This window comes from Miniopterus schreibersii (assembly GCF_964146895.1).
Source record: "Miniopterus schreibersii genome assembly, chromosome: X".
NCBI lineage: Eukaryota > Metazoa > Chordata > Mammalia > Chiroptera > Miniopteridae > Miniopterus > Miniopterus schreibersii.
The window spans coordinates 24112150-24131981 of NC_138104.1; the positions used below are offsets into that span (position 1 = coordinate 24112150).

Genomic DNA, 19832 nt, shown 5'->3' on the forward strand with positions numbered 1-19832 from the left:
AGCATTTCCTATTCCCACAGCCTATTCAGTATGCAAATAGAACCATACTGGAATACAGAGAGCCATACATTTTCAAATAGAGCTTATTCAAGGAAATACGCTGCTAGTTTTTATTAATCCCCAAAATGGAAAATTCTACTGAGGGCATGTTAACACTCTACTGCGGCTTTCTGCAAGTTAGCATCTCAAAACATTAAAGTTGGCAAAATAGTACCATTTCACTGATAGCTTTTCATTCCAAAGGAATAATTTTGGATAAATGTTTATTTTGGTTTCTGCAATTCTTTAGTAAACACAAAAGGTGCAAATTTCTTGATATATTCAGACTGCCCCAAGGGGCTATAATTAATTCAAAGGCCTTATTAGACTAAAATACAAAGATCATAGGTGACTAAATAGAGAGATTAAAACACTAGTATACAATGGCCATTACCAGCTATACTTGTGTTTGTCCTTTTTGAAAATCATTCGATGAGCCACATTCTGATATTTTTTCATAATTCATCAACAGGCTTTCTTCTTTGCATTATTACTTATTATAAGTTACTCAAAGAGAAAAAGCCAATATATTTTTGTTCACCATTGAACTTGAAAATAGTCGAATTTTCAAAAAACATGATAATCAATGAAGGGGTACTTTTAAATATGTTGGCATGCAATATCTCACCCCAAGCCACAGAAAATATCATATTTCCTTTATTATTATTCAATGCACTATTAACTCAAGCTATTAACTATTAAAAGAAGGATCATTAAATAAAAAGATAAAAAGCCTACAAATAGGACAATTCTTGGTTAATGTTAAATGACTATAAACACAATTTCCTTTTCTTACAAATCTTGCTATGATTTATAAACACTGAGGTATGCAGAGAATAAATTGTGCTAAAGCACTGAATCCTAGGAATTAGAAGACCTAGGATTTATTCTTGGCTCTACTACTTAAATTATGGAATTTGGGGCAATTCAATTTCTCTAAGCTTGTCTTCTCATCCACATAATGGGAATAGTGATGTTTGCCCTAACCTCCCTTGCAGAGTTGTTTTAAAGATATCAAGTTCAACTTTTAATACATTGACCTGATATCTGCCATGTGCAAGGTGCTACAGGGAACACAAGGATTAGCCAGAATGCTGCCCTCTAGGAGCTTACCGTAAAAGTACATCATATGATATAAATGGTAGCATGTCATATAAATATAAAACATCACCATTACTGCCTAGAGATAAAACTTTTAAAGCATTTTATAATTTGAAATTCAGAAGGCTAAAAACCAGATTTTATTTGTTTAAATGGTTTCTATGCCACATACAGCAAACTGACTCAAGACAACACTTTGAGCAGAGTCTGGCCACACAGTTAGTTAAATAAATTACAATACCTACCTAAGATAACTCAGAGCTTGAGTAAAAACATTTTATACGTGTGTTCAGTATAGAAGAACCATTAATAAAACCTCTTAGAAAAATATATCATTGAAATATATTATATTTCGGTCTGAGTATGTATCAAGGGAAACTTCAGATCATATCATAGCAAAACTTCTAAGACTTTAATATCTAAAAGGTAACATTTTAATGAGTTATATGCCAGATCAATTTTCCACATGAGGCTCTCAATCCATTATTTCTCAATGACCTAACAAAGGTTAACTGAAAAACAAAGCAAAATGAAAAAAACAAAAACAAAAAAAACACACAAAAAAACCCCTGAAGTCCTGTAATAAGTTATAATAAGTAAAGATAAGCTGATGAATTGATTGGTAAATTTTAAATCCAGCCTTTATTTAAGGCTGCATTATTCAACTCTTGCAAAGAGAACACTGCAAATACCAGGTTACAATAACTGTGTAATTTAAAGTACATCTGATAAATAAGTTGTCAAATCAGTTTTAAAGTAATGAGGTTACTTTTCTTTTCCTCCTTTGAAAATAGTCTAGTGCTTCACAAGAAAGCAATCTTCTTGTAGCTGATAGTAAAGCCTGGAAGTGATCAAGGCAGCTGATTTTTATGCAAGTCAGACAGGGGAGGACTCAAAATTACTTTAAAGTATACCCTAGTCTCCTCTTTATCTTGGTGATATTTAAAGAGCATGCACTTATCTTAATATTTTTTATGACATCCATTTAGAAATAAAACAAAAAGCAGTTAGTAGGGGTTGATGAAAATCTTGAGCTAACAGAAAACAAGAAAGTGGAGGGGGTAAGGGGAGAAATGGGGGATATCTGTAATACTCTCAGCAATGAAAAAAATTAGAAAAAAAAAAGAAAGTGGAGGCAGGGCCCAGTCTGCTATGTCAAAGAATCTCCTAAAATGGCAGAGCAGCTTTGTTTCATCACTTATATTTATAACTAAAATAAGAGATCATATCATAAGCATCATGCCATACAACTGTCTTTGTGGAAGGATGAAACATGTTACTAATAGAAGAGAGACTTTACTGAGCACAGGGGAGCCCTAAGTAAGATTCCCAGCTATATGACCTTAAGCAAACTTCTTAACCTCTTTGGACCTCTGCTTTCTCCTATGTAACAAAGACGTTTTTCTTGACTACACTTCTATGAGCCCTCTTCTCCACTAGGTCTCATCCTTGGGCCCTGTCAGTGGTCTGCTGAAACCAGTTTAACAAGAATTCTGCTGTGTCAATTTAGAGAGAGTCCCCTTACTCTTGATATCTGATCAAGTTCCTGATCCACTATCCTTAATTTCTAAGTCCTTGGTCTGCCTTTAGCAAGAATTCTATTAGGGCTGTTTAGCAAGAATCTTTCTACCCTTGATGTCTCCTCTTAGTAATTTTTCATTCACTGATTAACTCAATCTGCTAGATAACTACATATCCTCACTTGTCCTTGTAGTATTTGGAGTTGAGCTCAGTCTCTCTCCCCTATTGCAATAGTCTTGAATAAAATCTGCCTTCCCATCTTTAACGAGTGTCTGGTGAATAATTTCTTTTTGACAAATGTAGAAGTTAGGTCCCTTCAAGATAGGATATTCTATGGTTCTATAAAATAATGTTTTTTCAGGGGAGAGTACAAAACTAGAGAATCAATTCAGATAAAGATAGATGGCTTCCTAAAAATTTTTTAAAAATTATGAATTTTAAAAAGATGACAGAATTTATTGCCATCCTTAATAGCAGAACTCAGAAAGATACTTTTCCCTCTTTTAGTTCCTACTTAGAAATTTGAAAAGGGTTATCTATCATGAATAATAATGAGCACATTCAGATATTTGTGTTGCTTTTTACTCCTGATTGGGTGAACATCCTTTATTATGAATAAGCAATTGTCCATTGGACAGCTCTTGGTAACTGTTCTTAGGTGTATACTGTGTAAATGTGTATGATGAAAATAATATTAAGAGGCTTATCTGTGCAGGTTAATATTAATCTGTGCAGGTTGCATTGATTTAATTTTTATTCTGTGCCTATTAGTTTATTTTCATAACAGTTGAATTTGGAACTTTGTGACAACCCAAAATATGAAATAAGATTGTTTGAAAAATTACAAAAGGTATGGCAAACCAAGAACTGCATATTTGCAGGATCAGTGATACATATTACTATTTTAAAAATAATGCCTTTACAAAGAATAGTTCAATTTCATTTGTATTAAGAGATATAAGGCAAAATTTAGAAATGCACTCTAAAGTTAAAGGTAAAATATTATAAAATACAATTTTGGGTATTATACATTTTCAACTAAAATGAAACAAATGTATGTATTTTAAAATATTAAATTAGTTATTTAATTAAGTAATTTTGAGTTCCGCCAATAGACATAAACACTGGACACTACATGTTCCTGACAACTTTCAGAGATAGATCAATGTGTAAAAACTGAATTGGCATACATGCTCTTAAAATATGTTCAAACACTTGAAAACATTAGGTACAGATATACATATATACACACACACACATATATGTATATAAATATATATATACATGTACATATAAATATATACATAAATACAAAAAAAACCTTTCAAACTTCATGCAGTTACTATTTTAGAGTTAAGGAGCTAACCTGTAGGACCTGGATAGGGATCAAAGTTCACCAAGGCCCAATATCATCATTAACAAAAAGGAAAAATATCAAAATTGTTAGAAATATAAAAAACTAAAGTATTATGCTAACTTCTTTCAAGTTGAATTTTAATTCAATAAAAGAATACTCTGAAAGTTCATTTTCATGCATCTGTATATAAACCAAATTATCACCAGTAAAATAAAAACAGCACATGTGACATATTTTGAAAGGCCAAAAATCATTTTTTAATAATCATTACTATAAACTCAGACAAAACAATCAATTCTGAGAGCACTTGGGTTTAAAACACAATTTTAGTTTGTAGTTCATTAACAAATCAAAGTCACAAACACTCATCAAGTGTTCTTCGTCCGACTATTCCTACTATTATTTCTTTAGAAATAGTACTTTTTAAAAGCGTGTTTGTGACAAATATCTTTATGTTGACATATTTCAAAGTAATATTTAACAGTGAGCTCCATTACTAGTAAGAACAATAACCACAGTGCTGATTAAAATATAAAACAGGATAATAGTTTGGTTTATTTGAATTACTGCATGCATAACCAACCAAGATGTTTGTGTCAATACTTTACATTACATGCAAGAGAGTTAACATGGCTGAGGACAGTTTCACTGGTTTTCTTCAATAGTAAGTTAAGGTGAAACTTTAATTAGCACCCTCTATAAACATCCAAGTCAGATCAGATAAAATCTGGTTTTGAAAATGATCCTCACATAGTTACAATATTTTTTTGGGTGAGGTGATGGATGTGTTAAATAACTATGGTGGTGATCATTTTGAGTTATATACATATATGAAATTATTACATTGTACACCTTAAACTTACACAATGTTGTATGTCAATTATTTTTCAATAAAGCTCAGATACAAAAAGAAAATGATCCTCTGAACAAAATATGCAATCCTATTAAATTTATATTTTTAGAGCATATTTTATTAAAACTAGGTCCAGCCTGGATGGGCATGGCTCAGCAGTTGAACATCATCCTAGCATCAAGGAGATCATGGTTCAATTCCCAGTCAGGGCATATGCCGAGGTTATGGGCTCGGTCCCCAGTCGGGGGAGTGCAGGAGGCAGCTGATCAATGATGACTCTCTCATCACTGATGTTTCTATCTCTCCTCTCCCTTCCTCTCTCTGAAATCAATAAATACATATTTATAAAAAAATTAATTCAAATCACTAAAGAGTTTATGGTAACCTAAATGAAAATTTTTATTTTTAAATATAGTTAAAATTAGTTAAGACTTTCAAAGAAAAAAAGACTTTTTTCGTTTCTTAGATTTCTGTTATTTTTTAAATCAATAAAAGCCAAGTTTTTGATTACCAGAAAGATAAAAATTGAATATCAAGTCTCAAAAATCTGTTAATAATCGGTCACCAGTGATTGGGCTCAGCAACATTAATTCAGGATGAAAATAAGCATTTCCAAACTTAGTAAAATGAAATGACACTCCACAGACACAAAATGAAAAGTGAACATTTGATGCAAAATTGAGACTACTAGGACAGTTAACACAAGACAAATGAAATATACACATGAAGCTGGTATGAAGAGTTTATTCAATTTAATCATGCTGTGATATTGAAGGCAAACTGGATTGACTAACTCATAGAGAAGATAAAAATTTTTATTGTGGTTGCTGACATTTGCTGATCATATGACAGAACCATAGCAACACTTTGGTATGGAACCACAAGCATCTATTGGGTGATCACTAAAATGATTTCTGTGATGACATGCTGAGAAGCTCACATTAAAAATGCAGACATCATTTTCCTGGCAGGTTATCAGTATAGCTTTACATTTAATAAGAAGACTAATAAATCCACTATTTCCTTTTTCCTCTACATTGGTTTGTTTTAGTTCAACTTTAAGAAAATGATGAAAGGCATTACTGAAAAAATTATTAGATGCCATGGAAATGGATGAAGCAAAGTATATACCAATCTATTTACTTGTAAGAAGTTCTTCAATGATAGATAATAAAGTCCTAAAGACTGAATAACCTACCAGCAAAATGAAATAAATAGACTAATAAATAGACCATTCCTCTACTACTCATGTACATACCTGGTCTCCCAGGAGGACCTTGTGGCCCAGGGTTGCCTTTAGGGCCTTCTAGAGCTGGACCTGGAGAACCAGGAGGGCCTGGGGGACCTTGCACACCAGGAAAACCATGAAAACCTGGTTCACCCTTTGGACCTGGAAGGCCAGGGTTTCCTGGAATGCCAGGTAATCCTCCATCACCCTTTTGACCTATGAAAGCAAAATGACATTAGAGAACACATTAAATGATCCTGAGTATTAGGCTTGCCTGCAAGGCTAAAGCTATTCACACTTATTAGAAGAAGTAATGGAATATACTAGAGTTATTTATCTCTCTCACCAAACCCCCAATACATCCAAAAAACCAATTCATCTTATTAAATATATTTATCTGTTATCAGAAGTGTTTACTAGAGTACACAAAGAAACAGAGAAACAATAATAGCTTGCATCCTAAAAGATACCCTTTGGGGAGAAAAAGGAACATCTGTAATATTTTAAACAAAAATAAAATTTAAAAATAAATAAAAATAAGAAAATAAAACTAATTTAGGAGAGAAAAAAAAAGATACCCTTTGTATGAGGACACAGAGAAATGATCACATGACCAGTAGCTATGAGAGGAAAAAAGAGAAAAAATAGAAAAGTATAAAGTATCTGTAAGAATAAGTTAGAGATGGCAGGAGGAAATTCCTAAAACAAATATTTTGAGACTAATGTAAGATACAGATCTTCAATGGTATCTATGTGCCCTCAAAGACCATTCTATGCAATATTTTAAATCACAATCTGGACAAACTTTTCTCAATATTTTTTTCACACCACCAACATGAATGAGAGCAACATATCAGTGGCAGATTAAAGTAATAATTTTTATGTTGGGATCATCAGAAGGATACCCGAATTTCAAGGAGTTAAAGTTTGTGGTTTGAAAAAAGTCTCCATAAAATAGGAAATGGTCATTTGAGAGCATAAATATACATATCTGTATACACATTCAATCATTCAATTAACTATTTGGTGCTTACAATGAGAGAAAAAACATGTGAGTGAAGGTAGATGTGTGTGCGCACATATCCATACAAAATGCAAAATGTATATTATCATGGAGTTTTCAAGATACATTTTTATTAGTAGTATGTATTTCTACAGTTTCCTTATATTACCTTGGTTTTGTTTCCATGAGGGTAAGAGGGTATTTTCTTTTCTGGATAAAAGAGTTTTAAATATTTAGTGAAATCTACCTCTTCTTACAAGTTTGCTTTCTTTCTTCATCATTTCTTCAGCATTTATTTATGAAGTTAATGAACAGATACCTAAATGTAAATTTCCTTAAGAATGTGTTTTTCAATAGTACAAGTCCTCATACTAAATTTCTAATTAAGAACTGGTTTAAGATGTGACACTAGCTTTGAGTTTTCTGGGGTTGTATGTGCATTTTATAGCAATAAATTGTAGACATGGAAAAATAAGTGTAGTGTGGAATATTCTCTATTTATGTACTTATTTAGCATGTTTTATTAAAGTTTACCAGAAAGTCCTGGGAGTCCAGGGGGCCCTGGGATTCCAAAGCCTGGTTGACCTATCAAAAGATAAACCAAAAATTCTCAAATAGATAATAATAATTGAAACAAGACAGATCATCTTCCAATTATTTAGGTTTTTATTAAGTGCTACAATGCATATTATATGAAACATGTAGAAGATTTATTTCCAACATGAGAAAATTATATACACATATATTCTATTTGTGATGAATGTCAAATAGATCTTTGTATGCTTATATCATGTGAATATATATATAAATAGAACATAAAATGCATAATAAAAAGTGGTTATCCAGGGAACTTGATAAAAGTTGGGTAACTTCTTGACATGAAAAATTGGGCAAGAAAGGATAAAGAGTTTTTCTTAAGAGAGAAGCAAGTTGATGGATAAATGTGAGGTCACATTCTCAGGATAGAGTGGAATATAATTAGGATGGGAAATTGTATGGTAGCTTAGAGGGTAAGAAAGAAGATAAAATTTCATTGTGGGTAAAAAAAGGGCAAAAGTTCAAGTACACAAGGGGGAAATTAGAAAACTAAAAACAATGAAAACATACAATACCTGGTTCACCCTTCTGTCCAGCTGGTCCAGGAATACCATCTTGACCTGGTTTGCCTTTTTCACCTGGAGGCCCCGGTGGTCCAGGACGACCTCCACCACCTAAACAACATACCACAAAGGTTACATCTATCCTCTCAATTCCCTTTTCCTTCCATATTCCCCATTCTTTCCATACTAGCTTGAAATAATTCTATCCAAAAGATAAAAGAGCCTCTGAGACACTCTTAAATTATGAAATATTATGAAAAAAAAAAGCATACAAGAAATAAAGGGTAATGTGAATAAGAAACATCATTCACTCATTATCCAAAATGTTTCAATTTCTCATTTTAATCTAGTTTTAGATTATGCAAGAAAATAAGGTGTGGGGGGGATGCATTATAGGTCTCATATTGGGTCAAAGAAAGTGATTTGCTTTATAATTCAGTAAACTAATAAAAGTATTACTCTTTGCCATTCTAAAAAAATGTTGGGGGGGTTGTAGGTACAGGGTAGAAGGGGTCAATGGGGGAAAAAGGGGGACATCTGTAATTCTTTCAAGAAAAAAATGAATTAAAAAACACACACAGACTTTCTATTATAGGACACTTGAAATAACTCTCCCTGGAAAAAGTGAGCCTGAAAAATAAGCTCCCACGAGAATAATTCTACGTAATTTTTTAATGTATATACTTTTTTATTGATTTAGATAGAGAAGAAGGGGGAGAGAGAGAAAAATGGAACATCATTTGGCTACCTCCTGCATGCCCCCTACTGGCGATTGAGCCAGCAACCCCAGCTTGTGCCCTGACTGGGAATCAAGTCGACATTCAACCACTGAGACACATTGGCCAGGCAATTTTATGTAATTTTTATTGAGCTTAGCACTAACAAACAGTGCTAAGTGAATGATCACCATTTCCTTTTCTTGAAAATGTTCACAGCTCCCTGAAATTATCTGACTTTCCTAAAATGAAAATGAAGCTTAGTTTTAGAGAATAGCATACCTTTTTTTTCATGCTTACCTACAGGACCAGGTTCTCCTGGAAGTCCAGGGTTCCCAGGAGGACCATTGATACCCTTTGGTCCAGGAAGGCCTGGGGTTCCTAGAGTAAAGAGTTCAGTTTAATAAAAGAAGTAAAATTGTGTTGCTTTGGAGGCTACAACTCAAATTTACAATTTATAGTGTTAGCATAGAAACAATGAAGAATAGAAAGAAAACCCAAAAAGACGTTGATGTTTGCTGGTTATTTTAAGAATTTAAAATTTTAAGTTTATTTATTCAGGGGCTATAATTATTATATATTCATAATAAAAATAATTATCACCATATTATACTAGTAGAACTGGTAGGATTCCATTGTATAGATATATCAAAATTTTGAATCCATTTCATCTATTGTTGAACATTTGGTCACCTTTTAGCATTATGGTTTCCTATTCTATTTATGGAAATTTGGTCTACCTCCAGTTTTTGGCTATTATGAATTATGCTGCTATGGATACTTCTGCACTGGTATTTTTGCAGGCATATGTAATTATTTATCTTGGGTAAATATCTAGATAGGCATGGAACAGCTAAGTCAGAGAGTTGGTATGTGCTGCATTATATATATAACCCTGCCAAACCATCTTACATTCACAAAACATCTGGGAATTACAGTTGTTCCAGATCATTGTACAACATATGGTGATATCTGTTGTTTTAATAATATCCATTCTGGTATGAATGTCGTGATAATTCATTGTAGTTTTAATTTGAATTTCTTTGATGGTTAATGATAATGATCAACTTTTCATGTGTTTAGTGGCCATCCATATATCTTGCTTTATAAAATGTCTGTTCAATGTTTTCCCCATAAAAAATTTTGAACTGTATATCTTGTTACTATTGAGTTGTAGAAGCTTTTTATATATCCCAGAAATCAGTCATTTGTCAGATATATGTTTTGCAAGTATTTTCTCCTACTGTGTGGCTTCCTTATTCATTTTCTTAATGGTGTCTTTTGAGATGAGAAGAACAAAAGAACTCAGGTTCTTTAGAAGAAGAAAGAAAGTGTTGCTGTCATTGGATATTTGTATGGTAAAAACAAATCTTGACCTCCATTTCACACCATAAAAAATATTTTTATTTGAGACAGACCATGAACCTAAGTATAAAATTTTAAACATTAAGCTTTGTAAAAATATTAGAATATGTCCATAAACTTGAGTAGATAAATATTTCTTGAATAGGATACAAAAAGCACTGACCATGAAAGAAGATTGATGAATTGAACTTTACTAAAATTAACATTTCTTAATCACACAATAGCATTAAGGAAGTGAAAGGCAAATCTGAGATGGCAAGAACGTATTTGTAATATTGTATTTGACACAAGACTCATATTTAAAGTATGTAAAGAACTTCCCTGAATCAATAAGATAAAAGGCAAATCACTCAATAAATTATGAAGAAAAGCACTTGGAGCAGGCACTTCAAAAAGATGCTATACAAATGGGCAATAAGTATATGTAAAGATGTTTACATTGTCATTCATTAGGAAAATGTGAATTAAAACTTCATTGAGATACCTCTATATAACCACCAGAATATCTGAAATTAAAAAGACTGACAATACAGCCAAGCTGGCATGACTCAGCGGTTGCGCATTGATCTATGATCCAGGAGATCAAGGTTCGATTCCCGGTCAGGGCACATGCCTGGGTTGTGGGCTCGATCCCCAGCGGGGTATGCAGGAGGCAGCCGATCAATGACTCTCTCATCATTGATGTTTCTATCTCTCTTTCCCTCTCCCTTCCTCTCTCTGAAATCAATAAAGATATTTTAAAAAAGAGGCCTACAACACCAAGTCAGGTAAGAATATGGCCAACTGGACATTTCACAACACAAAATAATAACCACTATATGATCATGGCAAACCACCAGGAGCCATCTGCTCACATTTCATACACTGCAAATGGGGTTGTAATTTATAAAACCACTTTGGAAAGCTGACACCATCTACTAAATTTAAATGTACACAGACCCTATGATTCAGTAATTCTACTACAATTTACTACTACTTTTTGTCTAAGAGAAATGAGGACATTTGTCCCCCAAAAGACATGTCAAAGAATGTTAATAGCATCTTTTTGAAGAAATTTTCCTCTACCCTTCTTTGTTCTTTCAACTGGCCTAATAATCAGTTCCAATATGAGACATTAAAAAGAGAAAATAACCAAACTTAGTTACATACATATGTATGGGAACCCCACATACATGAGAGGTTCAGAGACCGAAAGGTAAAATGAGGTATATATGGCATCCTGTGCTAAGGAATGAGGTAAGGCAACTGAGGCTTTTGAAGGGAGGAAGGTAAATTGCAGGATGGTAATAAGAGCAGATGCTCAGTAATTAGATGTTTCTCCTGTCCTACAGATAGGTCATAAAAAGTTATTTTTGGCCCTGGCCGGTTTGGCTCAGTTAGAGCATTGGCCCTCAGACTGAATGGTTTCAGGTTCGATTCTGGCCAAGGGCATGTACCTTGATTGCAGGCTCAGTCCCGGTTGGGGCAGAAGCAGGAGGCAACCAACTGATGTGTCTCTCACATCGATTTTTCTCTCTCTCTTCCATCCTCTCTGAAAAGCAATGGGAGTAATATCCTCAGGTAAGGATTTTAAAAAAAGTTATTTCTGGTAATAATTCTTATTATGGGCAAGGTCCCCAAATTAAATTCTTTAAGAGAGAAATAAAAGTTTCTCATAAGCCCATATGGTCTCAACTGCCTTCAGCTCAAAATAATCCACATGCCAAGTGGCAAATCTTGGGGAGACTTGTTCTGAACCCCTTCAACTCCAAAACTGAAAACAACACAAAAGTCCATCAACAGGAGAACGGGTAATTGATTATGGTATATTCTTCAATGGAATATTACAGAGCATTGATAAAAAAATAAACTACTGAAACATGCAAGAAGATAAATGAATCTTATGGACATAATGATAAGTGAAAGAAGTCAGACACAAGGATGTATATACTGTATGATTCCATTTATATAGATTTCAAAGACAGGCAAAATTAATTGATGGTGATAGAAGTCGTAGTAGTGGTTACCTAGGAGTGTGGGATCACTGTGAAGAATGTGTAAACTTTATGGTGTGAAGGAATTCTTTCATACCTTTATATGGGGGGTACATGTATATATACATGGGTAAAAATTCATCTATAGTCTTATAGACTTTACTGTATTTATTTTACATTTCAATAAAAAGGTTAAGGAAAAGATAACTAAAGGCCCACTCCATCTATCTGACTGTTTAATCCAAAGTAACCAAACAAAAAATTAAATACAAGCATAAGCAGAAGGGACTATAACAATCTAATTTAGGCTACCTTCTTGCCTGTAATACTAAGCCCCTTTGCCTACACAACACAGTCCTTGTCATTTGAATGAACTGTATAATTGTTCATTCTACCAACAGTATATTCTTCAATGGAATATTATAGAGCATTGACAACACACACACAAAACACAACAATAAACAAACAACAACAAAAAACCTACTGAAACAGGCAACAGCCACTGTGTGCCTGAGTACATTCTAAGAGAATCAGCAGCAGGTTAGGGCTTAGCAATGGACATTATCACCTACAAAATTGACTTGTAGATAGCAATCAAAGATTGAAAAATGCTCCACCAAATAGTCTCTCTGTCCACAGTACATTGTTCTGCTGAGCAGGTAATATTCTCATTTTATACAGAAAAAAATTGGGTCAAAAAAAAGTTAAAGAGCTACTTGAAAACTGTGTTGCTAGTCAGTATCTGATTAGGAAATAGAATAAAAGTCTGCTGAATAAGAATTTGCTATGTGATATGGGTTAGAGTAGATCAAGAAGGCGAGAAGGAAGCATTTAAGAAAAGGAATTTTACCAGGGAATCCAGGAAGGCCTGGTTGTCCTTTTGCTCCAGGGGTCCCTGGTAACCCAGGCAAACCAGTATCTCCGATGGAACCTTTGACACCAGGGTTCCCTGGGTATCCAGGCAGACCAGGTTCACCCTAAAAATATGAATAAAAACAAAACTGAAGTCTCTCCATTACTTACATCATAAAACAACATAACATTATTTATAGAGCTTTTACTGTGTGTGAGGTAAGTTACTGAGCACTTTACATGAATTGCTTCATTTAATCATTTCAACAGCCCTTTGAGTTAGGTTTTATCATATCCATTTATAAATAAGAAAACTGAATCTTGGAGAACTCAAGTGCCTAATACGGCTAGTAAGTGGCAGAACTGGGACTTGTACAAGGTTTGTCAGACTCCAGATGCATTATTCTCATTAATCCTTAACAACACTACAAAAAAGATACTGTTATCATCCCCATATTATAGTGATTCAGCTGTTAAGTGGTGGAATTTGGATCTAGATCCAAACAGTCTGATTTCAGAACCTGTGATCATCATCCCTAGTATGCCACAATAAAATTAATTGTTTAGAATAAACATGTCAAACAAAACTACAGTAGGTTCTACTGCAAAAATTTCATTTTTGACATAAAGAAGTCTATCAATTCTTTAGAAGACATCTCAAATCCCATTTCCTCCATGAAACCTACCAGGAAAAAGAGTGTTTACCCTAAGAATTTAATGCAGGTTCTAATTTTGTCATGTTTATAATGGTTTTAAATATGCATGTTTTCACTCTTCAACTACATTGAAATTTTCTTAGGTGTCAGAGACAATTCATATATAACCATTTATGCTCAAAGAATATTTACATTAAGGTTTCTCCTAATGGAGCTTTACAAAAATCCATACCCACTTTCACAAGTTAAAACAAGTTTTCTCAATAACAATGAAAACACTTCATAACTTTATATCTATATATATTACAGTGTTCACTGCTCTGCTCACAAGGATCGTGACCTAACAAAGTGTTAGTGTTCAACATCGTCTACTGAATATGTCCTTCTTCACTTATTGCTTATGTTTGTATAGGCAAATAAGATCATTTATTTGTGGCTCAATTGTTTCTGCATTATAACACAAACTTTTTAAACTAATGTCTTTTCTTTCCCATTTAAAAAAACAAGAGACAAGATGGTGGTGTAGGTAACCTTGGTATCTGCCACCTCTGACAACCACATCAAAATTACAACTAAAATACAGAACCATCATTCAGAACCTCCTAAAATCTAGCTGAATGGAAGTCCTACAACTAGAAAAATGAAGAAGCACTTCAAGATCAGTAGGAGGAGTGGAAAAGCAGGGCAGATCAGGGCCAAAACACTGTGTGTTTCCACACCCAGGTGCTGTGGTTTAAAACCTGGAGGGATATCTCGGAGGTGGTTTCTGGGAAGAGTGAGGCCCCCCAGCCCAGGGAACCAGTACCAGGAAGAGAAGTCCCCACAACTTTGCACTGTATAAACCAGTTGGATTGTGGCTGAGGGACACAGAGGCTGCGGGAGTCCCAGGAAGTTCCTCTTAAAGGGCCCGCTCAGACTTACTCAGATGCACTGCCTCTGAGCTCCAGTGCTGGGCAGCAGCTTGAAAGGAACCTGGGATATTCAGGGAGGAACTAACTTGCCTGGAATCAAGGCTGGAGCTGAAGGGAAAGCTTTCTCCCAGACAAAAGAGCTGGCAGAGGCCATTGCTCCTTTGACGAGCCCTCCCCTCACAGAACCAGCAGGCAGGTGCATCCTCTGAATCTCCAGCAACCGGACTGACCTTTCACCCTGCCGTGGTGATTCCAGGAGACCCTACCCCTCCCTACTTGCAAGCTCATCCAAGCCATTTCCAGTGGCTTTTCTATGCAAGTGGTCTCTCTGGCCTCATAATTGGGACTTTCCTAAAATCTCTCAAACAAGCAGCAGCTGGCCTCAGCATGCCTCATAACTCTCAACTAGTGGCCCCAGGCACAGCACTAGTGGCAGCCTGCATTGGTTCATAGCTTGGTCTCTTCTGGACACCTCCAAGCTCAGCACAAGTAGCAGCCATCTACAGATTGCTGTGTAGCTCATGCTGGGTGGCCCTGGGCAGGGCATAGGCAGAGGCTAACTTTACGCCTCCCGGGAGGCCCCAGAGGAAGTGCACCTGGTGGTCAGACTCAACCATGCTGGATTACAACCCTACCATATCCACGGGTAACACACTCAAGGGGAAGACTCTGTGAGCACCAAAGCCCTACTGAAGCAAATCCTGCTCCATAGGTGAGTCTCTAGCACAGCAACTCTTTGGCTGTAGTTGCAGCTGGTCCTCACAGCTGACTGGCCTGGGGGTCGGTTCCTCCCAGCTCTACCAATAGCAACCAAGGCTCAACTACAACAGGACAGTGCACACCACACAAACAGGGGAGCACCTAGAAGGCCCAGCTCAGGTGACTGAGGAAACTGAGCCAATGGACCCTACAGGACACCTACTACAAAATACCATTCTACCAATTGAGGACACATAGCAGCTCTTCCTAATACATAGAAACAAACACAAAGGAGAAGCTAAAATGTGGAGGCAAAGAAGCAAATCACAAATGAAAGAACAGAAGAAATCTCCAGAAAAAGAACTAAATGAAATGGAGCCAAGCAAACTACTAGATATAGAGTTAAAAACAATGGTTATAAGGATGCTCAAGGATCTGAGTAAGCCTATTCAGGAAACTAGTGAGATCATCAATGACATAATAAAGAACGAGTCAGAAAGGAAGGCTACACTAATTGAAAGGAAGAATAATTTAACCTGGTGGAGGAAATAATGACAGAAAAGTTCTCTACACTGGTGAAGGAGAAAGCCACACAAGTTCAGGAAGCACAGAGGGTTCCAAACAAGAGGCACCAAAAGAGACCCACTCCAAGACACATCATAATTAAAATGGCAAATATTAAGGACAAATAGAATATTAAGGGCTGCAAGAGAGAGAAAAGCAGTGAACTACAAGGGAACTCCCATAAGGCTGACAGCAGATTTCTCAACAGAAACACTTCAGGCCAGAAGGGAGTGGCATGAAGGTATTTAAGAAATGAAAAGCAAGAACCTGCAACCAAGACAGCTTTATCCAACAAGGCTATCATTTAAAATTGAAGGTGAAATAAGGAGCTTCCCAGACAAAAGAAGGTTAAAGGAGTTCAGTACCACCAAAACAGCATTGCAAGAAATGCTAAAAGGACTGCTTCAAGAGGAGGAAGTACTACTGAAAGAAAGGTATATCAGCATAAAGGGAAAAAATGGCATTAAATAAGTATATATCAACAATAACCTTAAATGTAAATGGATTAAACACTCCAATCAAAAGACATATTGTAGAAGAAAGGATAAGAAAACATCACACACATATATGCTGTCTGCAAGAGACTCACCTAAGAGCAAAAGATTCACACAGACTGAAAGTGAAGGGATGGAAAAAAATATTCCATGCAAATGGAAATAAATTTTAAAAAGCTGGAGTAGTAATACTTATTTCTGACAACATAGACTTCAAAATAAAGAGCACAACAAGAGACAAAGAAAGTCACTACATAATATTAAAGAGATTGATCCAACAGAAAGAAATATCCCTTATAAGTATATATGCACCCAATATAGGAGCACATAAATATATTAAAAAATTCTTGGTGAACTTTAAGGGGGAGATTGACAGCAACACAATCATAGTGGGGATCTTTAACACCCCACTGTCATCATTGGACAGATCATCAAGACAAAAAAATCAACAAGGAAAGAGAAACCTTAAATGATACACTAGATCTACTGGATTTAATTGACATTTACAGAACATTTCATCCCAAAGCAGCAGAATAAACATTCTCCTCAAGTGTACATAGAACATTCTCAAAAACAGACCACATGTTAGTGCACAAAACAAATCTCTACATGTTCAAGAAGACTGAAATCATAACAAACATACTGTCAGATCACAATGGTATGAAACTAAAAATGTAAACCACTATAAAAAATCAAAAATATTCAAACACATGGAGGCTAAATAGGATGTTATTAAACAATGAATGGGTTATCAAGGAGAAAACAAACACTAACTGGAAAATAATGAAAATGAACAAACAACTCCAAATCTATGGGACACAACGAAAGCAGTCCTAAGAGGAAAGTGCATAGGAGTACAGGCATAACTCAAGAAACAAGAAAAAGCTCTACTAAACCATCTAACACAACCACTAAAAGAATTAGAAAGCAAACAGCAAGAAAAGCCCCTGGGAAGTAGAAGGAAGGAAATAATAAAGATCAGAGTAGAAATTAATGACATAGAGACTACGAAAACAATATAAAAGATCAATGATACCAAGAGCTGGTTCTTTGGAAAGATAGTAAGATTGTTGCACCTTCAGCCAGACTCACCAAGAAACAAAGAAAGAGGACCCAACTAAATAAAATCAGAAATTAAAGAGGAGATAAAACAACTGACCCAACAGAAATATAAAGCATTGTAAGAAAATACTATGAGCAACTATACGTCAACAAACTGGACAACATGGATGAAATGGATGAATACCTAAAAACATACAATCTTCCAAAGCTGAATCAGGAAGAATCAGAAAGTCTGAATAGGCCAATAAAGAGATAATGAAATTGAAGCAGTAACCAAAAAACTCCCAGCAAACAAAAGTCCTGGATCAGATGGATTTAGAGGTGAGTTTTACTAAACATTCAAAGTAGAATTAAAACTTATTCTCCTCAAACTATTCCAGAAAATTCAAGAAGTGAGAAAATTCCCAAGCTCCTTTTATTTATTTTTTTAACTTTTTATAATTTTTATTTTTGTTTAAAGTATTACAGATGTCCCTTTTTCTCCCCAATGACCCATTCCCCCCCCCCCCGTTCCTTCCCCTTCCCCACTCACTCTCCCCACCATTGTCCATGTCCTTGGGTTGTGCATATATGCATATAAATTCTTTGGGTACTCTCTCCCCCTCCACTCTCTCCCCCCGCCCCCCTCCATCCTTATGACATTTCCTCAGTCTCAACTATGCTTCCACGTCATTGAATCTATTCTGCTCATCAGTTTATTAAGTTCTTTAGATTCCACGTATAAACGAGATCATGTGATATTTTTCTTTCGCTGCCTGGCTTATTTCACTTAGCATAATATTTTCCAGGACCATCCATACTGTCCCAAAGGGTATGAGATTCTTCTTCTTTACAGCTGCGTAGTATTCCATGGTGTAAATGTCCCACAGCTTTTTAATCCACTCATCTACTGATGGGCACTTGGGCTGTTTCCAGATCTTAGCTATTGTAAACTGTGCTGCTATGAACATAGGGGTGCATAAATCCTTTCTGATGAATGTTTCAGGATTCTTAGGATACATTCCTAGGAGCGGAATCACTGGGTCAAACGGCAGTTCCATTTTTAATTTTTTGAGGAATCTCCATACCATTTTCCATAGTGGCTGCACCAGTCTGCATTCCCACCAGCAGTGTACTAGGGTTCCCCTTTCTCCACACCCTCACCAGCACATGTCGTTTGTTGATTTGTTGATGGCAGCCATTCTGACAGGTGTGAAGCGGTACCTCATTGTGGTTTTAATTTGCATCTCTCTGATGATTAGCGACGTCAAGCATTTTCTCATGTCTCTTGGCCATCCGTATGTCCTCTTTGGAGAAGTGTCTATTTAAGTCCTTTGCCCATTTCTTAATTGGGTTATTTGTCTTTCTCTTGCTGAGTGCAATGAGTTCTTTGTACACTTTGGAAATTGGCCCCTTATCAGATTCATCCTTGGCAAATGTGTTCTCCCAAACTGCAGGGTTCCTTTGTACTTTGAGGCTGTTTTCTTTTGCTGTGCAGAAGCTTTTTAGTTTGATGTAGTCCCATATGTTTATTTTTTCCCTTATTTCTCTTGCCCTAGGGGATGTATCAGTGAAAAGTCCACTACGTGGGATATCTGTGACTTTACTGCCTATGTTTTCTTCCAGGATTTTTATGGTTTCATGACTTACATTTAAGTCTTTTATCCATTTTGAGTTTATTTTTGTGTATGGAGAAAGTTGGTGGTCTAGTTTCATTCTTTTGCATGGATCTGTCAAATTTTCCCAGCACCACTTATTGAAGAGATTGTCCTTACTCCATCGGATACTCTTGCCTCCTTTGTAAAATATTAACTGACTATAATGGCATGGGTCTATTTCTGGGGTCTCTATTCTGTTCCATTGATCTATATATGCCTGTTGTTGTACCAATATCAGGCCGTTTTGATTACAGTCGCTTTGTAATACAGTTTGAAGTCTGGTAATGTGCTCCCTCCCACTCCATTCTTTTTTCTCAAGATGGCTGCAGCTATTTGGGGTCTTTTTTGGTTCCATATAAATTTTCGAAATGCTTGTTCTAGGTCTGTGAAATATGCTGTTGGTATTTTCATAGGAATTGCATTAAATTTATAAATTGGTTTGGGTAGTATAGACATTTTAATGATATTAATTCTTCCAATGCATGAGCATGGTATCTTCTTCCACTTGTTTAAATCTTCCTCTCTTTCTTTTTTCAGTGTCATGTAGTTTTCTGAGTACAGGTCTTTTACATCCTTGGTTAAGTTTATTCCTAGGTATCTTATTTTTTTAGTTGCGATGGTAAATGGTATTGCTTTTTTAGTTTCTCTCTCTGAAAGTTCATTATTGGTGTATAAGAATGCTACTTATTTCCGGATATTGA

The 19832-nt window shown here is 35.4% G+C and overlaps 1 protein-coding gene across 2 annotated transcripts in view; it reads right to left on the reverse strand.

The window, feature by feature from the left end:
• The window catches only part of COL4A5 (collagen type IV alpha 5 chain), a 214427-nt gene that overhangs the window by 19764 nt on the left and 174831 nt on the right, over positions 1–19832 (reverse strand). For both annotated transcript variants that reach the window (XM_081125613.1, XM_081125614.1), the window contains 5 exons: positions 13107–13233; positions 9219–9299; positions 8215–8313; positions 7637–7687; positions 6130–6315 (listed from right to left, as the gene is read on the reverse strand). In XM_081125613.1, coding sequence (XP_080981739.1) covers positions 6130–6315; positions 7637–7687; positions 8215–8313; positions 9219–9299; positions 13107–13233 — 544 coding nt within the window. The remainder of the gene's footprint in view (positions 1–6129; positions 6316–7636; positions 7688–8214; positions 8314–9218; positions 9300–13106; positions 13234–19832) is intronic.